The 15,710-nt window shown below is 39.4% G+C and overlaps 1 protein-coding gene across 3 annotated transcripts in view; it reads left to right on the top strand.

Moving 5' to 3' along the window:
• The window catches only part of CGNL1 (cingulin like 1), a 201,507-nt gene that overhangs the window by 67,318 nt on the left and 118,479 nt on the right, over positions 1–15,710 (top strand). For all 3 annotated transcript variants that reach the window (XM_036734362.1, XM_036734360.1, XM_036734361.1), the window contains 4 exons: positions 3,116–3,210; positions 4,836–4,941; positions 13,285–13,386; positions 15,018–15,166. In XM_036734362.1, the coding sequence (XP_036590257.1) occupies positions 3,116–3,210; positions 4,836–4,941; positions 13,285–13,386; positions 15,018–15,166 (452 nt within the window). The remainder of the gene's footprint in view (positions 1–3,115; positions 3,211–4,835; positions 4,942–13,284; positions 13,387–15,017; positions 15,167–15,710) is intronic.

Here is a 15,710-nt window from a genome sequence, read left to right as displayed (position 1 = left end):
GAAAAAAAAATATAGACCAATTTCCCTAATGAATATAGATGCAAAAATTCGCAAAAAGATTACAGCAACTTATCACAAGAATAAATACACTATGACCAGGTAGAATTTATTCCAGGAATGCAGGGCTGGTTCAATATTAGGAAAACTATCAGCATAATTGATCATATCAGCAACAAAACCAACAGAAACCATATGATTATTTCAATAAATGCAGAAAAAGCTTTTCACAAAATACAACACCCATTCCTATTAAAAAACACTAGAGAGCATAGGAATAAATGGAATCTTTCTTAAAATGATAAGTAACATCTACCTAAAACCATCAGCAAGCATTATATGTAACAGAGATAAGCTAGATGCATGTCCAATAAGATCCAGTGTGAAACAAGAATGTCCATTATGTTATTCAATATGGGACTAGAAGCCTGATTTTTGGTGAGACAGATGAATGCTGAGGGGAAAAAATGACATTTTCCACCCTAAAGCTTTCCCAGTATTTGAAAAGACTATAAGACATGACAGGGATTTTTTTAGTTTTAGATAGCACATACTAATAATAATATTTATGTAGTACTTTGAGGTTTGCAAAGCACTTTACAAATATGTCATTGTTACAGCAACCTTGTGAAGCAGTGTTATCTCCATTTTTGAGGCTGAGGGGAGGTTAAGTTACTTGCTCAGCATCATACAGCCAGTAAGTGTCTGAGGCTGACTTTGAATTCTGGTCTTACTGAGTCTCATAGTCTATACACTGTGTCATCTAGTTGCCTCCATGAAATGTAACAAGTTAGATTTGATTTCAAAAAAAACTGTGGGGTAATTGGAAAGTACTTGTTAAAGGAACTTAGAGAAACAGTAGGAAAATATGTAAATCCAAAGTTCTTTCTGGGTAACTTGGAGCATGTTAAAGGGGAAGGGGCACTGCAGGTCATCTAGTGGAAGCCTTTCATGTAACAGATGAAGAAAGTTCAGTAGTGTAATGAACCTAAAGGGCAAATGCATTCTTCTACTCAGGGGATATCTATAATTTCCTGAGGTTGAAGGCAAAGAGCCAAAGATACCTTTATGAAGGTTAAAAAAATAGAAACTTTCAGATACTCTGAGACAATGACGGGTAGATAAAAGTCTTTAAAATTTTTTGCTGATTATTTTTTCTACTTTTCTTACTTTGGGCTCTATAATTGCCTTCTCTCTTTTAAGGGTTAGAGTTTGATCTCATCTGGAGTTCCAGAAGTAACTTGATTTGTGCTTTTATCAGTATCAATGGTTTTTTTTTTTTTAGCCTTTAAGGAATTTGATGACTTTTAATATAATTTCTCTACCAGTATTACTTGCCCCCCCCATATACACATTTAGCCCTCCCTTGCAGCAAAGAAAAAATAGTTAAAGCAAAACTAGATGATAAAACCATCACATTTTGAGATTGAGCTGAAAGATTTAGATTTTGAGCTGAAAGGGACCTTAGAAGCCATGAAGTTCAACTTCTCACTTTATAGATGAAGAAACTGAGCCTGAGAGAGATTAAGTGACTTGCCCAAGGTCCCAAAGCTAGCATCAGAAACAGAATTTGAACTCTCTTCCTGACACTAATATTGTCTCTGTTGTACCATATAGTTCTCTAGAAAGTACCCTAGAATCTGACATTTCATGGAGCAGTCTTCACTTGTAGATCAACACTACTGGAGAGGGTTTTATCACCAGTGGTTCTTTATTCTGGAACACAAATGTTGTAGTGAAAAGGGTATTGGATTTGGAGTCAGTAAACCTGTGTTTGAGTCTCAGGTCAGCTATTCTCTCTGTGACCTTAGGAAAGTCACTTAACTTCTCTGACATTTGGTTTTGTTATATGTAAAATAGGGGTAGTACTAAACCTTTCCACTGGATTGTAGTGAAGAAAATGTTTTGTCAGCTGTAAAGCAATATAAAAATTATTTTATTTTATATTAATAAATTAATACTACCTCTAATAACACTGAAATTTCAATTCAATTTAAAAATACAATGAAATTAATCTAAATGCCTTCTGTATGTAGAACATTGTACTAGACACTTTTTTTTGGAGGGGGAAGGCAGGGCAACTAGGGCTAAGTGACTTGCCCAAGGTTGCACAGCTAGTAAGTGTGTCAACACTAGACACTTTTCGAGATAAGCACATGGACTTTGCCCTCATAGAGCTTACAGTCTAGTAATTGTTAATAATAAGTCTAATTTCTTTGGGAAATGCTGTCCCACAATTATCCATGTGTGGTGAGGCAATATACCTTTAGGTATAATGCTTTGTTAAGTGGAATTTTCACACAGGAACATAGCAACAGGAAATACCACACTTGGTTAGACTCACAGATGAACTCCTTCAATATTCCATTTCCAACAGAGGCTCTGGGGGGCATCATTGTTCTCTTTGATGTCATTCTTAAAGATTAGGCATGTTGAGGCTTTCATAATAGCTCTTTTACTTGTTAAGTTATGAGTCCTTTTTGAAAGTCATTTGTGTTTTCAGACTTCTGTCTTATGATTTCCATGTTTATTGTCCTTTGCAAAGTTGTACTTACTTTTATTTCCCCCCAAACTTAACTTTGTCTGGGTACCTGAGGCCCACTTCCATTGTCTAAGTAAGCACTGCAATATTTGGAGAACAAATTTATTTTCCTTTCATTCAGATTGTTTTTGATTTTTGTCATTTCAATATTGTTGACCCCATTTAGACTTCTCTTTGCCAACCTGTTCTTGGAGATCAGAATTTAACACTACATTAAAATTTTGGACATTGGATATGTTTTAATAAGGCTAAGAATCTGAAGAACTGGTGCTGGGGGAAATGACACCATTAGCTCTTCACCTCTTTAAGATTGAGGCAAATTCTCCTTACCTAAGAAAGAGTGAGTTCAGGATGAGCATTTATGACCTCAGTTATTACAATAGAGAAAATAAAAGAATATGGAGTAATAGCCTCAGTTTGGGAGGCAAGGAGTACATGAGGGAGAATGGTAGTGGTCACAATGAAGATCCTTCATGACACTTAATAAGAAATTGCAATCTTGAGGCACTCATCAATGATCCACTTTCTTTCTGCAGACTTACCTATGATCATGTAATGACCAATGTTATGTTTTAGGCCACACCTGATCTGTTAAAAGGCCAGCAAGAGCTTGCTCAACAAACAAATGAAGAGACGGCTAAGCAGATCCTTTACAATTACCTCAAAGAAGGGTAAGTGACTTCATTTATTTGAATGTCGTAAGCCATGTGATTTTTGATATGTATTGTTAGCTTGGTTCTTGTCAGAATGCTTTGGATTATATTTTCATGCCCTTCAGCCATGTAGATGCCATATGATGGATACTGCATAAAAGGAATGTAATTAAAAGGCTGAAGTTTTTATAACAATATTTAAAATTTCAATAGGAGATGCTTCCTTTCCCTAAAATTAATATTTTTTTAATTAAAAAAGTAGAATTATTATTTCAAATGCAAATGTGTAATTTGTAAGCTTGTTTACTAGTCAGCTATTCTGTGTAAAATTGAAATTAGCGTCATCGTTTTCTTGACTCGAATGTTAAATATTAGTTACCAGGTTTCAGGCCCTAGTTAGCAATTTTAGCTATGTAATTCTAGGCAAGATATTTGTTAGTTCTTTCCTTCTCTCATTCCTTATCAGGTTTGCTAAAACGCTATTCTATATAGCTTAAACTATAGGATCTGGAGTTTGAAGGTACCTTAGAGGTCATCTAGTAAGATTCTGTCATTCTGCAAATGAGGAAAATTTGTTTTTATCTCCTCAGCACTTGGCACAGCACAGCTCCTGGTATCTAGTAGGTGCTTAATAAATGCTTGTTGATTTATTGAAGGCCTGAAGCTATAAGCAGCTTGCCTGAGGAATAGTCCCATGGGTTGTCATTAGCAGAGTTGGGATTCAAATCCAAACCTTTCCTCTTCCACTGTTGTCTCTCAGTGCCATGTAATTAATTGTTTGTTCTCCAAAACACTGAGTCAGAGCCAATAGAGAACTCCCAAGTGTGAATGAACTTTCCTGTTGTGGAGACCGTATGAACCCTTTGAACTAAAGACCAAAATGCCAAGTTTTCACTAAAGATATTCTTCAACTTTGGGTACAGCCCCTGCCTAATTAAAAATGGGCACATCTCCCAAATTGAGCTGTAACAGACCCAACAAATTAAAAACAAATGCTCTGACAATTCAGACACTTTAAAGACCATACCTATATCAATAAACTTAGCAAAATCTACAGCTTCTTGTAGCATTTGACAAAAGACTGCCTTGTAGCCATACTGCACTGGATTGTCTTACATTTCCTTTTAAGTGTAGTACTAAGTTTCATAGAGCAAGATCTAGTGAATAAGAATTCTGGACTTGGAGTCTGGAAGAGATGGGTTCAAATCCTATCTCTATTATTTATAGGCTTTCTAACCCTGGGCAAGTCACTATGTGCCTTAGGCAATTCCCTATTACTTAGCTACTATACAGCTGAACAGTTGAAATCAGCCTCATTGAGTATTGAACCCTGGGAATTCCTAGAAGGCCCTTATTCTCCTGTTCAGTTGTGTTTCAGCTGTGTCCAACTCTTCATGGTCCCATTTGAGGTTTTCTTGGGAAAGATATTGGAGCAGTTTGCCATTTCTTTCTCCAGCTCATTTTACAGATGAGGAAACTGAGGCAAACAGGGTTAAGGGACTTGCCCAGGGCCACGCAGCTAGTGAGTCTGCAGCCAGATTTGAACTCACCAACCCTTATTCTCCTAAAGCACAGATTTATCTCCATCAGAAATTAATCGGTGGTATCTCACAAGATTTGTTTATGCTTTCTCTATTTTTCAGGAGCACTGATAATGATGATGCCACTAAGAGAAAAGTAAACCTGGTCTTTGAGAAGATTCAGACTTTAAAATCTAGAGCAGCTGGAAGTGCACAAGGAAACAATCGAGTAAATTGGGATTTTTTACATCAAATATAGAATATTAGTTGGAGAGATGAAAAAGTATACTTCTCTTCAGGCTACCATATTATTTATTGGTGCATGCAGAATAAGGATCTTCTGAGATTGTTTGGCCAGTTCTCCCACCTGATCTATTAATTTCCTATCACTGCATATTCAAGAAAAAATTTTTTGCTTGGCTTTTTCTCGAATATTTGGAGGGACAAAGAAATCAGTATCTCATGAGGAAGTCCATTCCATTATTGAACAGTTCTGTTAGAAAAGTCTTCTTTGTTTTGAAACTAAACCTAAATCCCTGTAATTTTCACTCACTGATGTCAGTCTCTCTGTATAGCTTCAAGAACTTAATCCTTTTTCTAAGAGTCCCTGACATATTTTAAGATAATTATTCTAAGTCTTCTCATCTGCAAACTGAGCAACCCCATTTCTTTCAACAGTTCCTTATTTGTCATGATTTTGAAACCCTTTACCACTGACTTTTCCCTTAGCTGCACCCCAATTTGTCAATAGAGCCCAAGGTTGTCAATGCTCCTCTTAATGCGTGTTGCTGCAAACTGGATATTCTTGTAGCCTGACTGTGTTAGACTGGCTGCCATATCACACTGTGGGGGTAGATATCCAACTGGGGCAAGGTGGAAGGTGGGGGAGCTGAGATAGAAGTAAGTAGTAGTAGGCACTTAATAAATGTTTGTTGATAGATTGATTGACTAGAACTTGGAGTTCATGATACCTTTAAAAAGGCTTTTGTTTCTATAGGATATAGTAAACACCTCCATTTTTAACCTGTATATTTAATTTTTAAAAAAATCATTTATAGGATTTTACATTCATTTTTAAATTCAGCAACTTTATCCATACTGTGGGTAGAAACCATGCTAGACGCTGGGGGAGGTAAAAAATTCAAATAAGGTACAGTCTGTGCCCTCATGGAATTAACAGTCTTCCTATTTTGTTTATTCCTATTACATTTCATCTTCTTATATCTGGCTCATTGTTAAGCCTATTGGAAATCTTTTTGGGTCCTGATTCTGTCATCTGGAATATTTGTATCCTTTCCTGCTTTGTGGCATCTATCTCTGTCTTTATGTATGTATGTATATATGTATGCATATATGTATGTATGTATCTATTTATCTATCTTCAACCAAGTTACTGATAAACTTATTTTTCAAGAACGCTTGAAACTTCCTGAGTAGTAAGCCTGAGATTTAAGATAGAAATTGATGGTGATAACATTGCAAAGCTTAATGAATACAGAAGAAAAGCACATGAATTGGCCTATACTTAGTCCTGGGAACTCTTGGAGATCCTTAAGTTCATGTCAGGCTTTTTAGGGTTAGAAGACAAAAATAGGTCACATTCTGTTTTTGAGGCAGCCTGAAACAGTAGAATGAGCTTTGGTGCTGGAGTCAGAAGACCAGGGTTCAAATCCCACTGCATCATGCTTATTATCTCCAAGTGAACTTAGTTAAGTCACCCTCCCTCCCTCAGCTTCAGCTTCCTTATGAAATGAAGGAATTGGATCAGGTGGCTTCTGAAGGCCCTTCTAGCTTCATAGCTCTGAGTCCATGTACTCCAAAGAACTACTCAAAATTTTTCATTTTGGTGGAGTTTAAGGTTTGCAAGTTTTCTGAAATAAGAGAATTTAATTTGTGCTCTTTGGCCCTTTGGAAGTGGGACAAAAGAGAAGAGAGCATTTAAGAGATTACAGCTGAGGAGAACTCATGATGAGACCCAGCCGGGACAGCCCTCAGTCAGGACTTTTTTCACTGCTGCTTGACATTTTTTTTTTTTTTTGGAAGTGGTATTTTTTTTTTTAAATGCAATTTATTTATTTAACATATTTGGTTTTCAGCATTGATTTTCACAACAGTTTGGATTACAAATTTTCTCCCCATTTCTGCCCTCCCCCCCCACTCCAAGATGGCGTATATTCTGGTTGCCCTGTTCCCCAGTCAGCCCTCCCCTCTATCACCCCCCTCCCCTCTCATCCCCTTTTCCCTTCCTTTCTTGTAGGGCAAGATAAATTTCTACGCCCCATTGCCTGTGTATCTTATTTTTTAGTTGCATACAAAAAGTTTTTTTGTTTTTGAACATCTGATTTTAAAACTTTGAGTTCCAAATTCCCTTCCCTCTTCCCTTCCCACCCACCCTCCCTAAGAAGTTGAGCAATTCAACCTAGGCCACACATGTATTATTATGTATAACCCTTCCACAATATTCATGTTGTGAAAGGCTAACTACATTTTGCTCCTTCCCAACCCATCCCGCTTTATTGAATTTTCTTCCTTGACCCTGTCCCCTTTCCAAAGTGTTTGTTTTGATTACCTCCACCCCCATCTGCCCTCCACTCCATCATCCCCCTGCCTTTTATTTTTTTTTTATCTTCCTCCCTCTTCTTTCCTGTGGGGTAAGATACCCAACTGAGTATGTATGGTATTCCCCCTCAGGCCAAATCTGATGAGAGCAAGGTTCACTCATTCCCCCCTCACCTGCCCACTCCCCTCCTCTCCTAGAACTGCTTCCTCTTGCCACCTTTATGGGAGATAATCCACCCCATTCTATCTCTCCCTATCTCCCTCTCTCAGTAAGTTACTCTCTCATCCCTTAATTTCATTTTATTTCTTTTAGCTATCTTCCCTTCATCCTCAACTCACCCTGTGTCTGCTCTCTCTCTTTTACATATATATGTATATATACACATACATACACATACATACATATACACATAGATACATGCATACATACACATTCACTTATATATATACATAAACATATATATATGCATATATATATATGCATATTCCCTTCAACTACCCTAATACTGAGGTCTCATGAATCATACTCATCATCTTTCCATGTAGGAATGTAAACAAAACAGTTCAACTTTAGTAAGTCCCTTGCAATTTCCGTTTCTTGATTACCTTTTCATGCTTCTCTTGATTCTTGTGTTTGAAAGTCAAATTTTCTATTCAGTTCTGGTCTTTTCACTGAGAAAGCTTGAAAGTCCTCCATTTTATTGAAAGTCCATATTTTGCCTTGGAACATGATACTTAGTTTTGCTGGGTAGGTGATTCTAGGTTTTAATCCTAGCTCCATTGACCTCCGGAATATCGCATTCCAAGCCCTTTGATCTCTTAATGTAGAAGCTGCCAGATCTTGGGTTATTCTGATTGGGTTTCCACAATATTCAAATTGTTTCTTTCTGGCTGCTTGCAGTATTTTCTCCTTGATCTGGGAGCTCTGGAATTTGGCAACAATATTCCTAGGAGATTTCTTTTTGGGATCTATTTGCGGAGGCGATTGATGGATTCTTTCAATTTCTATTTTGCCCTGTGGCTCTAGAATATCAGGGCAGTTCTCCTTGATAATTTCCTGAAAGATGGTATCTAGGCTCTTTTTTTGATCATGGCTTTCAGGTAGTCCAATAATTTTTAAATTATCTCTCCTGGATCTATTTTCCAGGTCAGTGGTTTTTCCAAGGAGATATTTCACATTGTCTTCCATTTTTTCATTCCTCTGGTTCTGTTTTATAATATCCTGATTTCTCATAAAGTCACTAGCTTCCACTTGCTCCAATCTAATTTTTAAAGTAGTATTTTCTTCAGTGGTCTTTTGGACCTCCTTTTCCATTTGGCTAATTCTGCCTTTCAAGGAATTCTTCTCCTCATTGGCTTTTGGAGCTCTTTTGCCATTTGAGTTAGTCTATTTTGTAAGGTGTTGTTTTCTTCAGTGTATTTTTCAGTATTTTTTTGGGTCTCCTTTAGCAAGTCATTGACTTGTTTTTCATGGTTTTCTCGCATCCTTCTTATTTCTCTTCCCAATTTTTCCTCTACTTCTCTAACTTGCTTTTCCAAATCCTTTTTGAGTTCTTCTATGGTCTGGGGCCAGTTCATGTTTTTCTTGGAGGCTTTGGTTGTAGGCTCTATGACTTTGCTGTCTTCTTTAGGCTGTATGTTTTGGTCTTCTTTGTCACCAAAGAAAGAATCCAAAGTCTGAGACTGAATCTGGGCGCGTTTTCGCGTCCTGGCCATATTCCCAACCAACTAACTTGACCCTTGAGTTTTTCAGTGGGGTATGACTGCTTGTAGATTACAGAGTTCTATGTTCTACGTTTGGGGGGGAGGTGCCAGCTCTGTCAGAGCCGCACTCCTCCTTCCCCAAGGACCCCCAGTCCAGACTGGGCTCAGATCTTCGGCAGGCTGTGCACCCCTGCTGTGATCCGCCACTTAATTCCCCCCACCAGGTGGGTCTGGAGCCGGAAGTAACAACAGCTGTAGCTGCCCCACCTCCGCTGCCCCTGGGGCTGGAAGCCGAACCGCGAACTCCTTCCACTCCCGCAGCTTTTCCCACTAACCTTCTCCGCAGTCTTTGGTGTTTGTGGGTCGAGGAGTCTGGTAACTGCTCACGTATTCAGGGCGCTAGGGCCCCCTCCGCCCGGTTTCTGGTCTGGATCGTCCACGCCGCTCAGGCTGGGCTCTGCTCCACTCCGTTCCCAGCTCCCAGCTCCCAGCCCCCAGCTCCGTGTGGAATAGAGCTCACCCAGAGACTATCCGGGCTGTCCTGGGCTGGAGCCCTGCTTCCCTCTGCTGTTCTGTGGGTTCTGCCGTTCTAGAATTGGTTCAGAGCCATTTTTATAGGTTTTTGGAGGGACTCGGGTAGGGAGCTCACTCTAGTCCGTGCTTACCAGCCGCCATCTTGGCTCCGCCACCCGCTTGACATTTTTACCACCCTTGGGGAAAGTAGTCTTTCCTTTGGATTTTTCTTGTGGTACATTCAAAACCTGCCCCCTCAGCTTCTTTCACTACACACAGAATTTTTCTGGTCTAGATTCTCTTTCCTGACTCAAAGTTCCCCCTACAAACATCTGAGAGAGAATCCTTTGCTCCCCCATTTAATCAAGTTGCTTTCAAAATTTAGTTCCCTTTAAGAACTTAAAGATCTGTAACAACATTGCCCTTCTCCCACCAAACTCACTTGGAGCTCATGTATAGATTTCCAGGTTTTATTTCTTTCCCCAGTGTTAGCACAAACATGAACATACCTAACATTCAAATACATTTTGATTACTCAGGCTGCAACCAGACTGTTAGTCTCAATAATCATGTGATTTGGGGAGGGGTGTGAGTCAAGCTTTGTTTGTTTGTTTACATTGGCATGAGATAGCAAAGCTGAAAAAAAGCTGTAGGGCCTGTGTCCTCAGGTCACTGAATTATTGTGGAGATAATGCTGAGAGAGGGTTGGAATGGTAGTCAGTGTTTTGGCCGTCACTGCTGGGAAGAAGAAATTGACTATGGAGAGGATGAATTGGCATTTGTCCTGAGAGGTGGGGATAGCTCATTTAGCTCTCCTCCTGGGCTTGGCACCTTCCCCCCACGGCCTCTGTATTTGCATTCTCTCTTGGGGAGGGTAAGGATTAATAAGGTTGTGCATATAATTACACAGCATCTGGGGAGACCAGACTTTCATTTTGCAAACTGTTGTTATGGTGCTTAATAGAAGTAACAGAAGGGTGTGGGGTATTTAGAAGTCATCACTTGGGTGAAAGATGGTGGGGTGTGTCGGAATTCAAGCAGGCCAGGACGAAAGAGAATAGGCAGGTAGGTGAACAATATAATCTGTTCTGAGGGTTCTTTTCTTGTCTTGTCAAGCAACCCCAAACCAAATGAAACCAGCCCTACATGCCAATTTGATCAGGTTGAGGGAAACTAAGCAAAGCTCTTTCAGTTTCTCTTTGGTAGAGGGACACTGGGATGAAGGAGTTTGACGGGAAAAAGCACCAAATTAAATTTTACCACTGCCAGGACCTGACTGCCATATGCCAGGGTTACTGCTATCATATCCTTACTGATTTTTTTACCCCGGTCTCTTCACCCTGCATTCCAGTCTGCCAGATCATAGGTTTATAGATCTAGAGCTGAAAGAGGCCTCAGAAGCCATTGAATCCAACCTCTTCTTTTACAGATCAGGAAACTGAGGGAGGTTGAGTATGACTTACATAAGTAGTGATGTCAGAGGCAAAATTTGAACCTAGGCTGGGAATTAGATAGAGAGCTGAACCTGGAGTCAGGAAGACTCCTCTTCCTGAGTTCAGATCTGGCCTTAGACACTGGCTGTGTGACTCTAGGCAAGTCACTTAGCCCTGTTTGTTTCAATTTTCCTCATCTGTAAAATAAGCTGGAGAAGGAAATGGCAAACCATTCCAGTATCTTTGCCAAGAGAATTCCAAATGGTGTCACTAAGAGTTGGATATGACTGTAAACAACTGAACAACAACCACCTCTGACTTCAGGACTGGTGTTCTTATCAACAGTACCACACTGCCTCATTCTAAAATATTGCTTTCATCAAATCATTTCCTCCCAACAAAATATTCCTCCTCTTCTCTTTAGGATTAAATCCAAATAGTTGTTGAAGTTTTTCAAGACCATTCCTAATCAGTCCCTCCTTATCTATTCATTCTTTTTCAGCAACATGCCTGGTCTCTAGTCTGGCCAGTCTCAGCCAGGAGATGAGATAAGTCTTTTAGTTTTCTTATTTCACTCCTCCATCAAGCAAATGAGACCAGCCTTTGTGTCTTTGCTTAGGCTTTTTCATAGTGCCACATTCCCAATACATAAGAAACCCATCCCCATGTCCTTTCTACCTGTCAGTGTCCAACATCCAGCAACCCAGTTGGGCCTTGAAGGCCCAACTCAGAGCTGACATACACCATGAATCTTTTCTTAGTCTGCATAAGCCTACACTGATTTCTTCCTTCTCTAAACTCTTGTAACACTCACACACTACTTTTTTGGGAATTTAACTTTGTCCCATAAGAACTCTTAGTTCTGATGTGTTTGTCCTGTCTCTCCAGTGAGATTGTGAGTTTCCTGAGGGCAAGGATTGTGCTTTGGGTGTCTTTTGTATCTCCAAAAGTATGCATGGTGCTATGCACTTTGTACATACCCTAAGATTGTTTACATTGAAATCGGGAGTGATAATGAAGAGCCAAGTTTGAGGGAGAGGCAGCAGGAGAAGGGAGATGGGGAAAATTCTGTGCAGAAGGAAGAAGGGCTGCTACTTTATCTCCTACAGAGTATGCATTCATTGAAGGAAAGGAGGAGATATCTAGAGACCTTTTGATACAGTGGAGAGCGAGAGCTGGATGTGATGTGACTTGGGACAACCTGGGTTCAAGTTACACCAGGCCCAGATAATGCTTCAGTGACAGTAGGAAGGCCACTCAAAGGCTCAGTGAGCGAGGAAACTCTTTAAGATTAGAAATTGAACAGCAGTTGAGATCAGAGGAAGTTCCCTACACCAGTTAAAACACAGGCCTTGTTTCCAAACCCAGAAAGACAGTTGAAAGTCTGTCTGGAGCCCTGGATCCTAGGGATGGAAGGGAATTAGAAATATCTTCCCAATTAAATGTAAGTTCTTTGAGAGCAGGAGCTATTTCTTATTTATTCTCTCTTTGTATTCTCCTGCACTAAGTGCTTAAAAAATGATTATATCAATAGAATCGGCGACCATTTAGCTTGTGCCCCCACACCCAGCCTTCAGACTACTCTGAACCTGGGATCATTTTTCCTCCTGTGAGAGGGCCTGAGACCACTTTACAAAACAGCAAATATTCAGGAAATAGAGCAATATTTCCCTGCTTGAAATGGATTGGTGAGGGAAGCATAAGCCAGTTTTCTTGCTTAGTTTGGATTATTAAAATAAGTGGTTCAGATTCTTCTGAGATTATTAAGAACCCTGTTTTGGTATCAATTTTCACATTCCCAGACCTAGCCCATGAAGTACCTCATTCCAAGTGAAACACGCACAACACACTGGCCTGCTTGGATTCAGAAAATGGAGAAAACATTGAATTAACTTCCTTTTTGGCCTGCAGTTACCTACTATCTTCTCTGCCTCCATGGCTCCTCTTGGGTCCCCCATATCATCCCCCAGTGCATAGGAGTAGTTCACTAACTACCTTAAGATTATGGCCAATTACTTTTGAGTGATATCCATGGTACCATTTTTAGAGGTAAAAAAATATGGAGAAAGCTGTGTTGTAATTCAGAGTTGGACTGGCCAGTGATGACATTTTTTATGAGTCTTAGCTTCAATCATGTCTTTCTAGTGTCTGGGTGGTCTGGGTGATCTAGCTTTATGGAGAGAAAGAATCCTCAGAGAAGAAAGTTCATTTTACAAGATGGGTTTGTGCTGTGTTCTCCTAGAACAATGGTTGAGCTACTTTATGTTGGGGTTTGGTCACAAGGCGGGATAGAGGCAGGGGCCAGGATAGAAGATGAAAAAGTACCCTGAACATGAAATTGACATCTCTCTGCGTATTTATAGGTTTCCGATTCTTCAGCTGAAGTCAGAGAGCTACTGGAGCAGAGAAACAAACTGAACAGGGAGGTTTCAGAACTTCAGAAACAACTCAGTCTAGAAATTAGGGTATGGCTTTTTTTAATGTTTATCTTGAAGATGTATGATATGTGCTGAAATATATTACTTAACCTTTTAATTTAGAAGCAGTATTAGAAATTAGGAAGACCTGGGTTTGAATCTACTCAGACAACTTAGTAGCTTTGTGAACACAGGCAAATTATATACTGTTTCTGAAGTTTCTTCAACTATAGAATGGGGGTAATAAGACCTAAGAGGCAGAATGGTGTAGTGGATAGAATTATAAGTCGTGCCTCTGACATACTAGCTATGTGATCATGGGCAAGACACTTAATCTCGTAGTCCCATCCCCACTCCCTCAGCCCCATACAACTACCCAAGCCTGTTAGTTGAGGATAAATTTCCAGAATTCGTTGATGGTAGTTTCTACTCCAGAAGTGCCCCTACACAGATAACATCACAGTTTTCCCCAACCTCCCCAATGTGGTTGGTTTCAAAGGTCATAACTATGTTGCTTGGCATGAAATCATAGTTACCGCATAGCTTTTCACAGCCAATTAACCCAAATTAACTTCAACAAAGGAGTTTACAGAATGTTGACTATACCAGGGTTTACGATGTCATATTTTCTCCTTTGGGTTGGTCTTGGATAAAGAATAAGCCCTCTGAGATGCCATTATGAAGGAAGGATTGAATTGGTCAGGAAAAAAAAATCATCCACTAACTTGTCCCTAACTACTGTTTCCAAGTCTTTGACTTTCACGTATGCACAAATGGCATTTACCACCTGAACTGGAAGTATGAAAGCAAAAATGAAAGATTCAAAGCTGAAATTATACAGAAAGGGCACGATAAACTAATAGTACAGAAAACATTTCAGTTTAGTAATGGAGGACAGAACATTGTGAGGCAGATTGTGTGGTAGCCAGAAAATCATCCCTGGAGTCAGGAAGACCTCAATTCAAATCCCATTTTGACTTATTCTGATTGTGAGATTTTGGGCAAGTGATCTGACTCCTCAGCATCCCAGTTAATTCTAAGATTACAAGCTATAGAGCTGATACCAGTCTGCATTTATAGGATGAGTTTCATTTTTTGGAATTCTCCAGACCATTGAAATGCCAGGGCTCTTTCCAAAATTAAAGGTAAAAAACTAAATAACAAGAGAGTAAAGATTAATGGGAAATAATTTCTTTTTTGTTTCTTTTCCGAAACTCTCAAGTGTAGTGAGGATGGCTTGCCCATTTTACTTTGCTTATTAACTATTTAGTAGTAGTATTTAAATAAGTAGCATGGCTTAGTGGATAGAAAATGAGCCTTGGAACCAGGAAGATCTAGGTTCAGATCAAGCCTTAGATATACTGCGTGATCCTGGGCAGGTCACTTAAGTTCTTAGGGTTCTGAGTAATTTTCTAAGACTATAAATTGTGGAGAAGATGCCCCCCAGTGTCAGCAGGAATTTCCTCACCTATGAAGTTCACTACACAATGAAGAAATAGTTCCAGTTCCTATTCCCTAATAATTCTTTTATAATTCTTTATAGGCGTCTACCTCAATTATGTAGTAAATTCACATATAGTTGGGAAGAAAGGTAGTCCTTGAAGCAGGCTTTTTGTTAGATGGTACGAGGAGTTGCATGCCTGCTCATACTTCAGAAACTAACATTTCTTTCACATTAGAATCAACAAAACATCAAAGAAGAGCGAGACCGAATGAAAGCCAACCTTGAGGAGCTTCGAAGCCAACATGAGGAGAAGGAGAAGGAGACCTCAACACTGCAGAAACGTCTGGATGACAGCGAAATGGAGCTCCGGAAAAATCTAGAGGAGTAAGCTCTCCAGCCTGCTCTACTGCTTGAGTTTTTCCGAAGGTGTATAGGCAAAGCTGTAGCTAAGCCTGTATCTAAAGTTTTTAAGCCTTCCTTTTTTTTTTTTCTAAACTCTCATTGTACGGTGATGAGTCTAGAAACAGGCGGCTGTACGGCTGAGAGGATCTAATTGTTCTCACACCTTGAAGCAGATTTCATCTATCTGGTTAAGGTTCAGACCACATACCAAATGCATACCAGCTAGCTCTGAGAAGTATCTAAAGACTCATATTATAGAGCCTAAGACCAAGCATGTGAAGAGTGCCTGGCTAATGGATGACTAAAAGATGTTAGTTTTGTATTTTTTAAAAGTGTGTTGTTTTTATGAGCAAAGTAACTTATATTTCAACTCCCAAAGCCTAAAAAGGATAATCTTTTCTAAGATGGGCATGTCTATAACAATAACTAGTTTTTACTTTTTTTTCATGTGAGCTTAAAAAAAGTGCCATGTTACAATATATTACTATCTGGTGTTTTTAGAATGTATTCAAATGAAAAATTTTAT

Source organism: Trichosurus vulpecula, chromosome 8, assembly GCF_011100635.1.
Source record: "Trichosurus vulpecula isolate mTriVul1 chromosome 8, mTriVul1.pri, whole genome shotgun sequence".
NCBI lineage: Eukaryota > Metazoa > Chordata > Mammalia > Diprotodontia > Phalangeridae > Trichosurus > Trichosurus vulpecula.
Note: the sequence above shows the minus strand (reverse complement) of the source record. Positions and strands in the feature narration are given on the sequence as shown.